The sequence below is a fragment of the Drosophila tropicalis genome, unplaced genomic scaffold (assembly GCF_018151085.1).
Source record: "Drosophila tropicalis isolate 14030-0801.00 unplaced genomic scaffold, ASM1815108v1 contig_1190, whole genome shotgun sequence".
In the NCBI taxonomy this organism is placed as follows: Eukaryota; Metazoa; Arthropoda; class Insecta; order Diptera; family Drosophilidae; genus Drosophila; species Drosophila tropicalis.
The window spans coordinates 3,294,810-3,309,345 of NW_027172561.1; the positions used below are offsets into that span (position 1 = coordinate 3,294,810).

The 14,536-nt window shown below is 35.1% G+C and overlaps 1 protein-coding gene across 1 annotated transcript; it reads left to right on the forward strand.

The window, feature by feature from the left end:
- Positions 1–212: 212 nt before the first annotated feature.
- rpr (reaper) lies at positions 213–1,469 on the forward strand. Its single transcript, XM_068293215.1, has one exon. The coding sequence runs from the start codon at positions 702–704 to the stop codon at positions 912–914; it is 213 nt and encodes a 70-aa protein (XP_068149316.1). The 5' UTR covers positions 213–701; the 3' UTR covers positions 915–1,469.
- Positions 1,470–14,536: the final 13,067 nt, after the last annotated feature.

Below are 14,536 nucleotides of genomic sequence, written 5' to 3' on the forward strand. Positions count from 1 at the left end.
TGACAGAGAGGGAGAAGCGCATGGAAAGACAAGGAGAGAGAGAGAGGCCTATCTGCAGGCTATTCAATGAGAGAAATGAGAGCAGAGAACCAGAGGCAAAAACCACCCGTCCCGCGAAGGAACAACAACTGAGACACACAAACAGAGAGAGTTAGAGAGAGCCTCGTATAAAAGTCGAGATACATTGCTCTGGGCATTCAGTTTGAACCAAGCTAGCGAAGCGTGTGGACGTCTATACCAAAAGAGAACGGAGCGCACACAGAACAGAGAAATATACTCCCCCAAAAAAAAAAAGAACAAAGTGAACGAACTTCTTACTGACGACGACGGCGAGATTTTGATTTCATTTTTTTTTTTTCATCATCATCATCAACAACATCTTTGTGTGACGTACATTAAACAAAGAAGAAATTCTTTTAACATATTCATTATTGTAAATGAAATATCCAACTTGGCGGCGCAAAGAGAAAGTCGTCGAGTCATCATCAACATCAGCAATAACAACAACAACAACAACGAAATCATCGCCCAACCATCGAAGGCATTGACGATTGCGAACAATTGTGCAATTGTGTGTGAGGCTAAGAAAAGTGGAGACAAAGAACAAGTTTTCTTAACCTATCCCTCCCTCCTCCCCCCGATACCAACAAACACATTGATCGGGAGCATCCTCAACAACAACAACAACAGGAACAACAACAATGGCTGTGGCCTTCTATATTCCAGATCAGGCAACGCTCCTGCGTAAAGCCGAACAACAGGAGCAACAAATCCTGCGACTACGTGAATCTCAATGGCGTTTCCTGGCCACCATAGTGTTGGAAACATTGCGTCAATTGGTGGACACAACGGCAAGTCAATGTTTGCCGCGTTCTGGACGCAGATGCAGCAAATGGCGTAAACCATCACAATAAAGCCGGAAATCTTAAAAACATCAAACAAAACCCGGCGATAACTGAGTAAACAACTAAAACTAACTGGCAACTAAACAAAAACTACAACAACTACAAACTACAACAACAAAACAATCATCAAGTCAAAAAAAGAAAACTACTGCTTAAATATGGAACAAGTACAAAATCAACTCAAAAACACACAATCTTAACCATCAGCTGATCCAATCTGATTCAAAAATTCCCATGAGTCAACACCGACGGCAAATGACAAGGCGGCAGCAGCAGCAGCAGCACTTTGCATCGTTTTTATTTGATTTGATTTTCATGAATTCAACTTGGTAAAATTTCCCCCACACACTTTTACACATTTAATTTTTTTTAAGTTTACTCATCAAAGCGATTGTGATAATGGTTTTGTTTCTACACATAAAAAAAAAAAAAAACAAGTCATAAGCAAAGGAAAACTAAAACACACACACATACATTTTGGAAAACTAGTATTAAATTTTTTTCATTTCATCGAAAATTATCCGAAATACAAAAATGAAATAGTTTGTAAGCAACCAAAAAAAAAAAAAAAAAAAAAACCCACACACACATTTTGTAAGAAGAATTTTTCTCAGTTTTTTTTTTTTTTAAATATTATTTTTAAGAAAATTTTTGTAAAAGCTAAAGAATGATGATATTGAAAGTATTATACTTATATATATTTATATATATGTATTTGATATGATATGATATAAAGATAAACGTTTGCTAAAAATTGCATCAATTTTTTGTCAAACAAAAAGTCAATAAAGAAAAAAGGAAACGAAAAAATAATTAATTTCATACAAAGAGTTCTCATTGATAAACAAAAAAAAAAAATGGGCATTTATCTTTTATTATATGATTTCCTATAGATCGAAAGACAGCAACAAATGCAAACAAAAAGATGAATAAATGGCAATCTCATACACACTCGAATGTATTCATTTTCCAGAAAAACAAGACGAAATCTACCTGCAAACAAATTGAATAAGAAACCAAATCAATTTACATTTTTTTTTCTAGATTTATTGCAGTTTATGCGGGTTTAGCTCATGTACCGACTGCCACGTTTGTACTGTCAATTGGGTCAACTTAAAAAGTAGAAGTTATTTTTTGATTTTAATATTGAACAGAAAATTGAGAAAAACTAAAAAAAACTTTATGATGATCTTCTATTCGTACTGTTTGACAAGATTAACGAGAGTATGGAAGTTCATCTATATTCATTTAATTCATTCAATGCGTGATCAGCGAAGAGGAAGGTCCACTTTATAGGCATTGTCTGTATGTTATTATCCAATAGATTTTTCGACAGTTGCTTGGACAATGTATGAACATACATACATACATACAAATTATACCTAATGCACTTCTATAATTTGTGGCGTGGAAAGCCCAGAATATTTTTTTTTAAAACAGACTTTGATCAATTTATTGACCAGTTTCTAGTTCCCTTATTGAAGTATGATACATTATTTTTTTTTTAACACAACAGATCTTCGATTGATTATTTAAAGCAAGTAAAACAGAGTTCGCCAATAAATAAAAAAGAATATAAAATAAGAAAAAACATGTTAAATGTGCAGACTTAATTGCAGATCATTGAATTTGTATCAGTTATTTGTGGGGCAGAAAGAATTAGAGATGATTTTGACATCGGTTCAATCACGAGATAGCTGCTAGTTTAAGATCAACTATTTCTGAAGTATTTACTGGTTATGTGGTTGTCAACAATTTAATTGTTTACCGTCTTGCCGTAGACTTTTGCCATCCTTGTCGTTAAAAGTCCTTTCTTGAAGCAATGATTTTAGATTTCCTGCCGAAATTATGCTGTCTTTCTGCTTGAAATATATTCAGAATGGAATAAATTTTCCTCGTTTGATTCGTTTCTATTCAAACGTGTGAAAACGTGTACTTTTTCTTTCCTTCTTTCGTAAACGTACATTGTACGTTTATATTATTTTACCAAATACAATAGCAGATTGTCACCCATTATAAAAACGCCAATCTAATTTAGTCCGAAAAACCACAAGCAACTTAAAATTTCTAAAAAGATTGGGTAAAAAAAACATTTGAAATTGGCTAAAACGGTTAAAGGTATTGAAATACAAATCCAAAGATTACCTTTTGATCAAGAAGTTTTCTACTCTATACAGATGTTTCTTACATTTTTTCATTTTAACCAAATGAGCAGAATGAACATAGTTATAAATGAATTGGTCTTTTAGCTCAATTCCCTGTTAGTCTGCAAATATATTTTTGAATTAACAAACAACACGTTCTCCTCTTCCACTCGTTGTTCAAATCGTGGAAAAACTTTTCCACTTGCTGTGTTCAAAATTGGCCAAAAGTTGTACAGAGGTCGCTCCCCAAAAAAACATTGCACCAAACACACACAAAGAAATTCAATTATGCAAGAGAAAATACAACAAAAACCAGAGGGCCGGGGCTAACTTCGACCGCGTCAAAGTTTGTATACCCTTGCAACTTTTTTTGGTAACTCTTTCCTTACCTATTAGCCATCAATGTGGAAGAACGCTTTATCTAAAAAGGCTTATGTTTGCGAAAGAATGGCCTACAATCACAGGAAATAACGAAGATATTGATGATAGTCACTGTTTTCCACCGATCGTTCCTATGGGAGCTATATGATATAGTCATCCGATCTTGATCAACTTTGGCACAATAGTTTATGGGCGTAATAAACTGTACAATATTAAGTTTCACGACAATAGCACAGAAAATAACGAAGTTCTTGAGAGAAGTCACTGTTCGTGCCTTTGGGGTTTGTATGGGAGTTATATGATATAGTGGTCCGATCCGGCTGAATCCCCTGCAGTATATACAAGCCTACGTGCAAAATTTCAGCTCTGAAGCTCTTACAGTCTAGGAGGAGTTTGCGTTGATCCAGACGGACGGACGGACATGGCTATTTAAACTCGACTCGTCGTGCTGATCAAGAATATATATACTTTGTATGGTCGGAGATGCTTCGTTCTATGCGTTGCACACTTCTGACCAAAATTAATATACCCTTTTTGCAAGGGTATAAAAATCATAACAAAAATTGTAAAAATGCGAAAATTTCAAGTATGCAGAAATATAGAAATGTTCCCTTTGGCTCTTTAGTCGTACAAAAGTTGAGGGAAAATTCGCTTGATTTTCCGACGAGAATGTCAAAAAATTAGGTGGTAACAAAACAATTTGCATTTTTAAGTTAATTTTTCTCTACGCGCGAAAAACTTATGGAAAATCACTGTTCACAATTCTAAGGGGCCTCATCATAAGAGCCATTTTGCTTCACCACCCGTTGTCGCCACCTCTCTACACTCTCTCGACTCTCAACTGTAGTCGAGGACTTTTAATTAAACTTTTGCACTTATGCAGCTGCAATCAGACGAATTCTAGTATCAGATTCTTCACCATCCTTTGCTGTATCCTGCTGCTTTCTACATCCTGTCATCCCAGCAGTTCAATTCACTTTGATTGCCAAACATAATAAAAAGTTTTCTGCATCCATCCAAAAAAAAAAAAAAAAAAAAAAGAAACGAAATCAAAAATTTCACTTTACCAAACAAAACTAATTAACGTTAAACAGATAAAAGTTAAGCGGGTGCCAAAGAACTATATATAGTGGGGCTGAGGGTGGGGAAGAAAGAGCATATGAAAAATAATTAACACAACTTTATGATTATGTTTTTCTCCAGCATAACAAAAAAAAAAAAAAAAAAATAGAAAAAGGATCCGAAAAAACTTTTTACATCAAGCGATTTGTAAGTAAAAAGCTGTAAAAATCACAGACAGAAAACACATTTTTGAGCTGTGCTAATTACTTGGAAAAGTGTTTCGAATGTAACTGACTGACTGATTGACTAACTAAATGTTTTTAGCACGCGCAGTTAATCTAGGGTTAAATGAACTCTCAATATACATACATATATGTGATGAGATGGGGAGAGAGAAATTTCCAAGAATAAATCGGCACCAAAATGCGAACAAAAACATAAAAAATAGAGTTTCCTTTTTAACGAAGTTTCTATGCCCTTTCTTTCCATTCTAATAATATCAGAAATGATTTTCTTGCAAACAGATCTTTATTCCAAATCAATTTTTCTTATACCTACATATGTAATTTCCCTTTTTAAAAACAATGCCAAGAAAAGAATTGCTCAATTTAAAAGAGAAAACTAACTGTAACTCAACATCCGATCAAGTATATCGTATATACGGGGTCAAAAAATTTTACGTACCCTTTTTAGTTTTTAAATTAAAAAAAAAAAAATATGTTCGCCGCAAATAAACCTTTTATTGTTGTTTCTTTATAACCTTGGCGGATTTTTATCTCTCTTTCTACTCTATCGATTCTTCACATAATTGTCTGACGTTTTGACCAATTTTTTTCTTCTGCTTTGTTCGGTTTAAATGAATTATTCGATTAGCCTAGACAGGCAGAAAGGGAGACAGAGACCTAAGACCCAAAAAAGGCCAAAAAGACAAGGGCAAAAAAAAAAAAAAAAAAGAAAGAGGACCGAAATAAAAATATCCTTAAAAAGTGCTTAAAACTTTTTATTTGGGTATATAAGACTAGTTGAATGTTATAGACTTAAATTTTAATGAACTAAATACTATATCAATTACTATAGTTTAAACCAAATATGGAATGCTGACAACATCTTGCACTTCTCATACATTACTCGAATTCATTACCTCCAAGGACCAACTTTTCATTAACCTTATCTTTCTCAACATTTATCTTTGCATTTTTGGCTATCAAATACAACAAAAATATATTTCTTAATTCGCATTTTTAGGGTATCCCATTTACAGTGTTTTTGGTTGGCCTCTTTTATTTTGTTGCTGCTGCTGTTTTTCGTGGTCACGTCTTCGACCCTTTTGTGTTGCCAAAAACGAAGCAGAAAAAATGTAAGGGAGGCAAAACAAAGGAGAGAAAAGAAAAGGAAAAACAGAAATCAAATCAGTCAAGAACTAATGGCTGGCATAATAACATTAGGCCAAAATAATCAACGACGTAGAAATGTTTTTACACAAATTATGATGCGATTTAGTTAAGGATTAGCAGCAGAATCTAGAGCTAGAAGAGAGAGATAGAGAGACCAAGTCCAGTCAAGTAACCACTTCTCATAGATATTATGACAGTTGTGTGTGCACACGGAAAGACACGGACGCCAGGAACGCGGGGAAGGGAGGCAGCAAGTCAAACTAATTTGATAAGTAAATTAAATTACAAAATTAAAATTGATGGAAAAACGTAAAGAGGGCAGCAGCGTAACGCCCTTAAAAGTAATCAGAATCAAATACAGAAAACCACTCCAAAAACCCGTGAAGAAGAAAAAAAAATATCATTTATATGCCGCGCGACAAGCAGTTTCCTACAAAATGAAACATTTTTAAAAATACTTTTTGATTGATGATCCATATCTAGTCAAGAAGTCTAGACCAGCACAAACAACAACAACACAAAAAAAGGACACGCACATACAAAAAAAAAAAAAAAAAAGAACAAAAATGTGTTAGGAAGTTTGCGGGACGGAAACAAAATGACAAGAAAGATAGAAAATGAAATAGAAAAAGTCCATCATTAATTATTGAAATGTCATTAAAAACGTTGAGAGAAACGAGTCTGACATGACGCAGATTCGCATGAATATTTAATAGCAAATAACTTACACACAAGCCCAAAAATTGGGGAGCTTATGAAATTATGACAATGCGTGACCATCGACCGCATAGAGTCAGGATATTGCTACCAAGATGATATATGGCTTGTCGACAACGACTACGGCGAAGACGACGACGACTTTGAGGTGAACAAATCACGCAAAGATGATAACAACAACAATAATAATCACCATCTTGATAATAATGAAGTGGGCTGCCCTTTTTCGGTTTCAGTTTCAGTTTTTCCTGTTTCTGTTTCTGTTTGTGTTCCTGTTCTCTGGGGCGCATTAATTACACACACACAGGGTGGAAAAAAACACATTGCCATTCATCAAAGTTGAGCATTTAATTATATATTTGACCCAAATCATTATCGACACACAATGCCATTGAAAGTCTAGCTAAGAAATGCAAATATGCAATAAAAAATGAAACAAATTAGAAGCAGCAGGATCAAAATCACAATTCAAAACAAATTTCAGACCAAGTGCCAAAAGAGAGACAAAAACGGACCGCCTTCTGTCAAACGTCAAATTTGTGTGAGGGCGAAGAAGGAGAAGGCTCAATGAAGAAACAACATTTTAACAAAGAAGTTGGCATACCCTTTCTTTTTTTTCTTAATGATTCTAAATAGTTTTGGTTATATTTAAACTTAATCAAATCGAATCAAACAATCAAGCAGATAACTGCTGATGATATACATAAGATACGAGATACATACACGTGGTGTATGTGTGGTGAGAAACATTCCTAAATCACTGAAGTACATCAATTTGAATTAGTATGAATGATTAAAGAACACCTAAACAAGGCAAAGGATCTCGTTTAACACTTAAATCGTACACGTTTATTTTCTAGTTTTAAATGGGTTTAAGACTCAACAACTGCTCGAGAAGTCATAGTACATAGATAGATATATATTAATACTATGTGGCATACGACCAGGAAAAATGAATGTGCCCTGTTTCGGCCAGTGAACGATAATACATAAACATAAGGTAATGGAAAGTGGGCAAAAAATAAAAAGGACAACCCGTCGGGCTTTTTGGCAAATTTTCGCGCCTAAAGTGAACGGCGTCAGAAACTATAAAATCGGCAAACTTCCGTTCAGTGTCTGGGAGTTGTGATTCAGTCAGTCAGTCAAACAGTTAGTCCTTAGCTCATTCGACTGATGAGCTGTTGATTTTTGATGTGTTTGACATACGCTCGGTCGCATTGATTGCCACATAAATAATGAATTTATGCTGACAGCAAGTCATCATCAGGGCCAGCAGCGGGGCCAGGAGCAGGGCTCATAGAACGGTAGTAATGCATATGTATGCACAATGAGAATAATGACGACAACGAGAACGAGGACGAGTACGATGGCAATGATGATGGCTATGGTGGTGGTAGGACCACGCACTGCGTTGCATCCTTTTTGCCAACTAATAAAATATGTTTTTATTGCAACACAGAGACAGAGACACACACACACACACATTTTCAGAGAAAGGACACACACACACGCACCGCGTATAAAAATTAATGAGCCACAGAGGCGCGCGTTTTATCCCACCCCCCTCTCTTCCCTTTTCCTCATTTTAAGGGTTTTCTACCTTCAAACACAAAAATCATTTCGCATTTTGCAAATTTCATTTCATTTCATTTCGCATTGCATAAAAGTTAATGTTTTTGTTGCCTGACAGCGACCAACAAACGAAATGTTAATAATATGCATAAATATGTCAGCTAATAAAAAAGGTTGCACAAATATGGGTACGCACAAACACACGCACACCTAGGGTGGATCAACTGTACATACATACACATATAGAACAGAGTAGCCAACTAATGCTCAACACTCTCATCATTTGCGGTTTGACCGTGCGACATCATCTTCTTTCCATTTATGAGGTTGACTTCTTTTTTCCTTTTTTCTTAAGGTTCTTCTTAAGGGTTCCGCTTTACGTTTTGGTCTACGGGATATCATCATAAATATTTATGTTAAGTAAGTGGAAAGAATTGAGGTTTATGTAGGTGCTAATTGAAAGCCATTGTGTGTGGTGGAACTGTATTCCTTTTCGTTTGAAGTCTGTAACAGATATTGTTAAAAGTGCCAACCACGATGGGAAAATTCAATTAGAAACGACCGCAGAAGTCGGCAGTGATACTTATAGAAATTGCAACACTTTGCAGAAAATAAATCAGCACCTTTTATCAGTCTATAGAGTATAATAACTAAATAAAACAACAATTTAAAAAAAACAACAAAAAAAGTTGAGAAAATCTGGTATAGATAACAGGGTAATGTGTAAGTGTTCCGTTTTTGGGAAGGTCCCTATCAAGAAACAATTAAGAAACGTCTCGAAATTCAGAAGTATCAATTGGGCTTTTACTGTGCTTTTGTGTGCCTAAGTTCAATGGTTCCAATTCAATTGTCAGTGGGTGGTGAAACATTTTTCAGGCTTTCATTCGCTTTTGAAAGTATAGCTCCTTTTTATGTCCTTTGTAGCTAAAGCTGAATTAGACAAATCTTATAAAATGTTTTCGAGGCAATTATTTGGAGCATTAACTAAATAACGATACAATTAACGAAATACATTTTTCGATATGTTTTTAATCGAAAGCTTGAACGAAATAATCGATTACTCTGTGTTAATCAATCGTGCCATCACTAGGCATAACACTAAAACTATTTACTTTAATCAAGTAGCCATGGAAAAGTTTGCTTGACAATTGTATAAATACGGGAGCAACTCTTTCTTTTTCTCATTCAGTAACTTCCCTCTGCTGGGGTTACATCTGTTTTGGGGTTCATTCCCTTATTTAGTTTTTTATTTTTTATTTATTAAAGCATCACAAAATGCCCATTGGACTGACTTTCATCAGCGGACTTTGTGAGGCCAATTTTCATGTGCCGTTTTCCAAAGATTTTGCAGTCGAAATATTTTGGCTTAGGTCCTGTTTTTAAATTACACGTAATGGACACTTTAATGCCTAGAAAACTTTTATGAGACTGAATATTAGAGCTGATCATTTTTGTTATTTACTTTCCGTAGAAACATACATTGTCTTTGACAGGCTTCAAATGGTGGCGACAAATAAAAAACAAAACCTTAAAGCGAAAAAGGTTTTATTCGAATTTTCCTTATTTTTAAATTTCCCCATTTGCAATAATTAACTTACCTGTGCTAACTGTCTACGGCTACACCGCTGTCATAGTTAAAATCAAAATTCAGTTCCCTTAACAAGGACTCGCAGCTGTTTGCGGATTGAGGCTTACTTTCATCATCAATTCGGACGACAATTCTATAGCCATGTGATGACATCACCTTTACGGGGTATCAACTGATTAAAAGTCACCTTCAATTTGAATTGAATATACATTCAATTTTTATTCGAATTTTCCTTATTTTTAAACTTGCCCTTTTCAATAATTAACTTACCTGTGCTAACTGTCTACGGCTACACCGCTGTCATAGTTAAAATCAAAATTCAGTTCCCTTAACAAGGACTCGCAGCTGTTTGCGGATTGAGTCTTACTTTCATCATCAATTCGGACGACAATTCTATAGCCATGTGATGACATCACCTTTACGGGGTATCAACTGATTAAAAGTCACCTTCAATTTGAATTGAATATACATTCAATTTTTATTCGAATTTTCCTTATTTTTAAACTTGCCCTTTTCAATAACTAACTTACCTGTGCTAACTGTCTACGGCTACACCGCTGTCATAGTTAAAATCAAAATTCAGTTCCCTTAACAAGGACTCGCAGCTGTTTGCGGATTGAGGCTTACTTTCATCATCAATTCGGACGACAATTCTATAGCCATGTGATGACATCACCTTTACGGGGTATCAACTGATTAAAAGTCACCTTCAATTTGAATTGAATATACATTCAATTTTTATTCGAATTTTCCTTATTTTTAAACTTGCCCTTTTCAATAATTAACTTACCTGTGCTAACTGTCTACGGCTACACCGCTGTCATAGTTAAAATCAAAATTCAGTTCCCTTAACAAGGACTCGCAGCTGTTTGCGGATTGAGTCTTACTTTCATCATCAATTCGGACGACAATTCTATAGCCATGTGATGACATCACCTTTACGGGGTATCAACTGATTAAAAGTCACCTTCAATTTGAATTAAATATACATTCAATTTTTATTCGAATTTTCCTTATTTTTAAACTTGCCCTTTTCAATAATTAACTTACCTGTGCTAACTGTCTACGGCTACACCGCTGTCATAGTTAAAATCAAAATTCAGTTCCCTTAACAAGGACTCGCAGCTGTTTGCGGATTGAGTCTTACTTTCATCATCAATTCGGACGACAATTCTATAGCCATGTGATGACATCACCTTTACGGGGTATCAACTGATTAAAAGTCACCTTCAATTTGAATTGAATATACATTCAATTTTTATTCGAATTTTCCTTATTTTTAAACTTGCCCTTTTCAATAACAAACTTACCTGTGCTAACTGTCTACGGCTACACCGCTGTCATAGTTAAAATCAAAATTCAGTTCCCTTAACAAGGACTCGCAGCTGTTTGCGGATTGAGTCTTACTTTCATCATCAATTCGGACGACAATTCTATAGCCATGTGATGACATCACCTTTACGGGGTATCAACTGATTAAAAGTCACCTTCAATTTGAATTGAATATACATTCAATTTTTATTCGAATTTTCCTTATTTTTAAACTTGCCCTTTTCAATAACTAACTTACCTGTGCTAACTGTCTACGGCTACACCGCTGTCATAGTTAAAATCAAAATTCAGTTCCCTTAACAGGGAATCGCAACAGTTTGCGGATTGAGTCTTACTTTCATCCTCAATTCGGAGGATGATTCTATAGCCATGTGGTGAAATCCATCTGATGGGGTATCAACTGAGTACAAGTCTCCTTCAATTTGAAGTGAATACATATTCGGTTTTTATTTGAATTTTCCTTATTTTTAAACTTGCCCTTTTCAATAATTAACTTACCTGTGCTAACTGTCTACGGCTACACCTCGGCCTATAGTTAAAATCAAAATTCAGTTCCCTTAACAAGGATTCGCAGCAGTTTGCGGATTGAGTCTTACTTTCATCCTGAATTCGGACGACAATTCTATATCCATGTGGTGACATCACCTTTACGGGGTATCAACTGAGTACAAGTTTTCTTCAATTTGAAGTGAATACATATTCAGTCTTTATTCGAATTTTCCTTATTTTTAAACTTGCCCTTTTCAATAATTAACTTACCTGTGCTAACTGTCTACGGCTACACCTCGGCCTATAGTTAAAATCAAAATTCAGTTCCCTTAACAAGGATTCGCAGCAGTTTGCGGATTGAGTCTTACTTTCATCCTGAATTCGGACGACAATTCTATATCCATGTGGTGACATCACCTTTACGGGGTATCAAGTGAGTACAAGTTTTCTTCAATTTGAAGTGAATACATATTCAGTCTTTATTCGAATTTTCCTTATTTTTAAACTTGCCCTTTTCAATAATTAACTTACCTGCGCTAACTGTCTACGGCTACACCTCGGCCTATAGTTAAAATCAAAATTCGTTTCCCTTAACAAGGAGTCGCAGCAGTTTGGGGATTGAGTCTTACTTTCATCCTAAATTCGGACGACAATTCTATAGCCATGTGGTGACATCACCTTTACGGGGTATCAACTGAGTACAAGTCTCCTTCAATTTGAAGTGAATACATATTCAGTCTATTCGAATTTTCCTTATTTTTAAACTTGCCCTTTTCAATAATTAACTTACCTGTGCTAACTGTCTACGGCTACACCGCTGTCATAGTTAAAATCAAAATTCTGTTCACTTAAGAAGGAATCGCAGCAGTTTGCGGATTGAGTCTTACTTTCATCCTGAATTCGGACGTCAGTTCTATCGCCATGTGGTGACATTCTTCTGACGGGATATCAACTAATTAAAAGTCACCTTCAATTTAAATTGAATATACATTCAATTTTTATTCGAATTTTCCTTATTTTTAAACTTGCCTTTTTCAATAATTAACTTACCTGTGCTAACTGTCTACGGCTACACCGCTGTCATAGTTAAAATCAAAATTCAGTTCCCTTAACAGGGAATGGCAACAGTTTGGGGATAGAGTCTTACTTCCATCCTGAATTCGGACGACAATTCTATAGCTTTGTGGTGACATCCCCTTTACTTCTTCAATTTGAAGTGAATACATATTCAGTTTTTTTTCGAATTTTCCTTATTTTTAAACTTGCCCTTTTCAATAATTAATTTACCTGTGCTAACTGTCTACGGGTACACCGCTTTCATAGTTAAAATCAAAATTCTGTTCACTTAAGAAGGAATCGCAGAAGTTTGCCGATTGAGTCTTACTTCCATCCTGAATTCGGACGACAATTCTATAGCTTTGTGGTGACATCCCCTTTACTTCTTCAATTTGAATTGAATACATATTCAGTTATTATTCGAATTTTCCTTAGTTTTAAACTTGCCCTTTTAAATAATTAACTTACCTGCGCTAACTGTCTACGGCTACACCTAGGCCTATAGTTAAAATCAGAATTCTGTTCACTTAAGAAGGAATCGCAGCAGTTTGCGGATTGAGTCTTACTTTCATCCTGAATTCGGACGACAATTCTATAGCCATGTGGTGACATCCATCTGACGGAATATCAACTGATTACAAGTCTCCTTCAATTTGAAGTGAATATACATTCAATTTTTTTTCGTATTTTCCTTATTTTTAAACTTGCCCTTTTCAATAACTAACTTACCTGTGCTAACTGTCTACGGCTACCCCACGGCCTATAGTTAAAATCAAAATTCATTTCCCTTAACAAGGATTCGCAGCAGTTTGCGGATTGAGTCTTACTTTCATCCTGAATTAGGACGACAATTCCATAGCCATGTGGTGACATCCATCTGACGGGATATCAACTGATTACAAGTCTCCTTCAATCTGAATTGAATATACATTCAATTTTCATTCGAATTTTTCTTATTTTTAAACTTGCCCTTTTCAATAATTAACTTATCTGTGCTAACTGTCTACGGCTACCCCACGGCCTATAGTTAAAATCAAAATTCGTTTCCCTTAACAAGGAGTCGCAGCAGTTTGCGGATTGAGTCTTAATTTCATCCAATTCTATAGCCATGTGGTCATACCCCCTTAACGGGATATCAATTACAAGTCTCCCTCAATCTGAATTGAATATACATTCAATTTTTATAAGAATTTTCCTTATTTTTAACCTACCTCCGCTAACCTTCTACGGCTACACCTCGGCCTATAGTTAAAATCAAATTTCAGGTGGGTTGTGGAGTAATCGCTCGAGATTCAACGTCACTTTCATACTGAACATACAACAATTCGTCCCACAAAACCATAACAATGTGTTCTAATTGTAATCAAAGCATCAGGTTGCCCTTATATTGTTGGAATCAAATTGAACTTCAAAATAAATTAAATTCATTGAAAGAATTAAGAAACAGCTACAAAATGTTAACCGTTAATTTATAATTATTAATTAAGGTAAAAACAAGGATTTTTAAACTTCAGACTCCCAATTCAATTTTATCTCAAGATTTGGAATTTTCGTAAATTATTAAAGTTTTCCTGTTTCAGACAATATTTTTGTAATATTTTTTGTAGTTTACTCTGTTACTGATTTGCCACAATGTTGAATCAGAAAGACGGAGAGGGAGAGAGATATCCAGATGTTGTGACTGATATAGCAACTAACGAAAACTTCATACTTCATTCTGTCTTTCTCTCTCTTTCCCAGCAACTACAACAACAACTCTCCAAAAGACTTTTTTACGATATTAAAAGCAGAGATTTTTATAGATTTATATCCACAATTCGAGAATGTTGTCGTTGTTGTTGTTGCTTTTTTATTGAAATAGGAAACTTTGTGCATATTGCATGCATCAAATGGCAG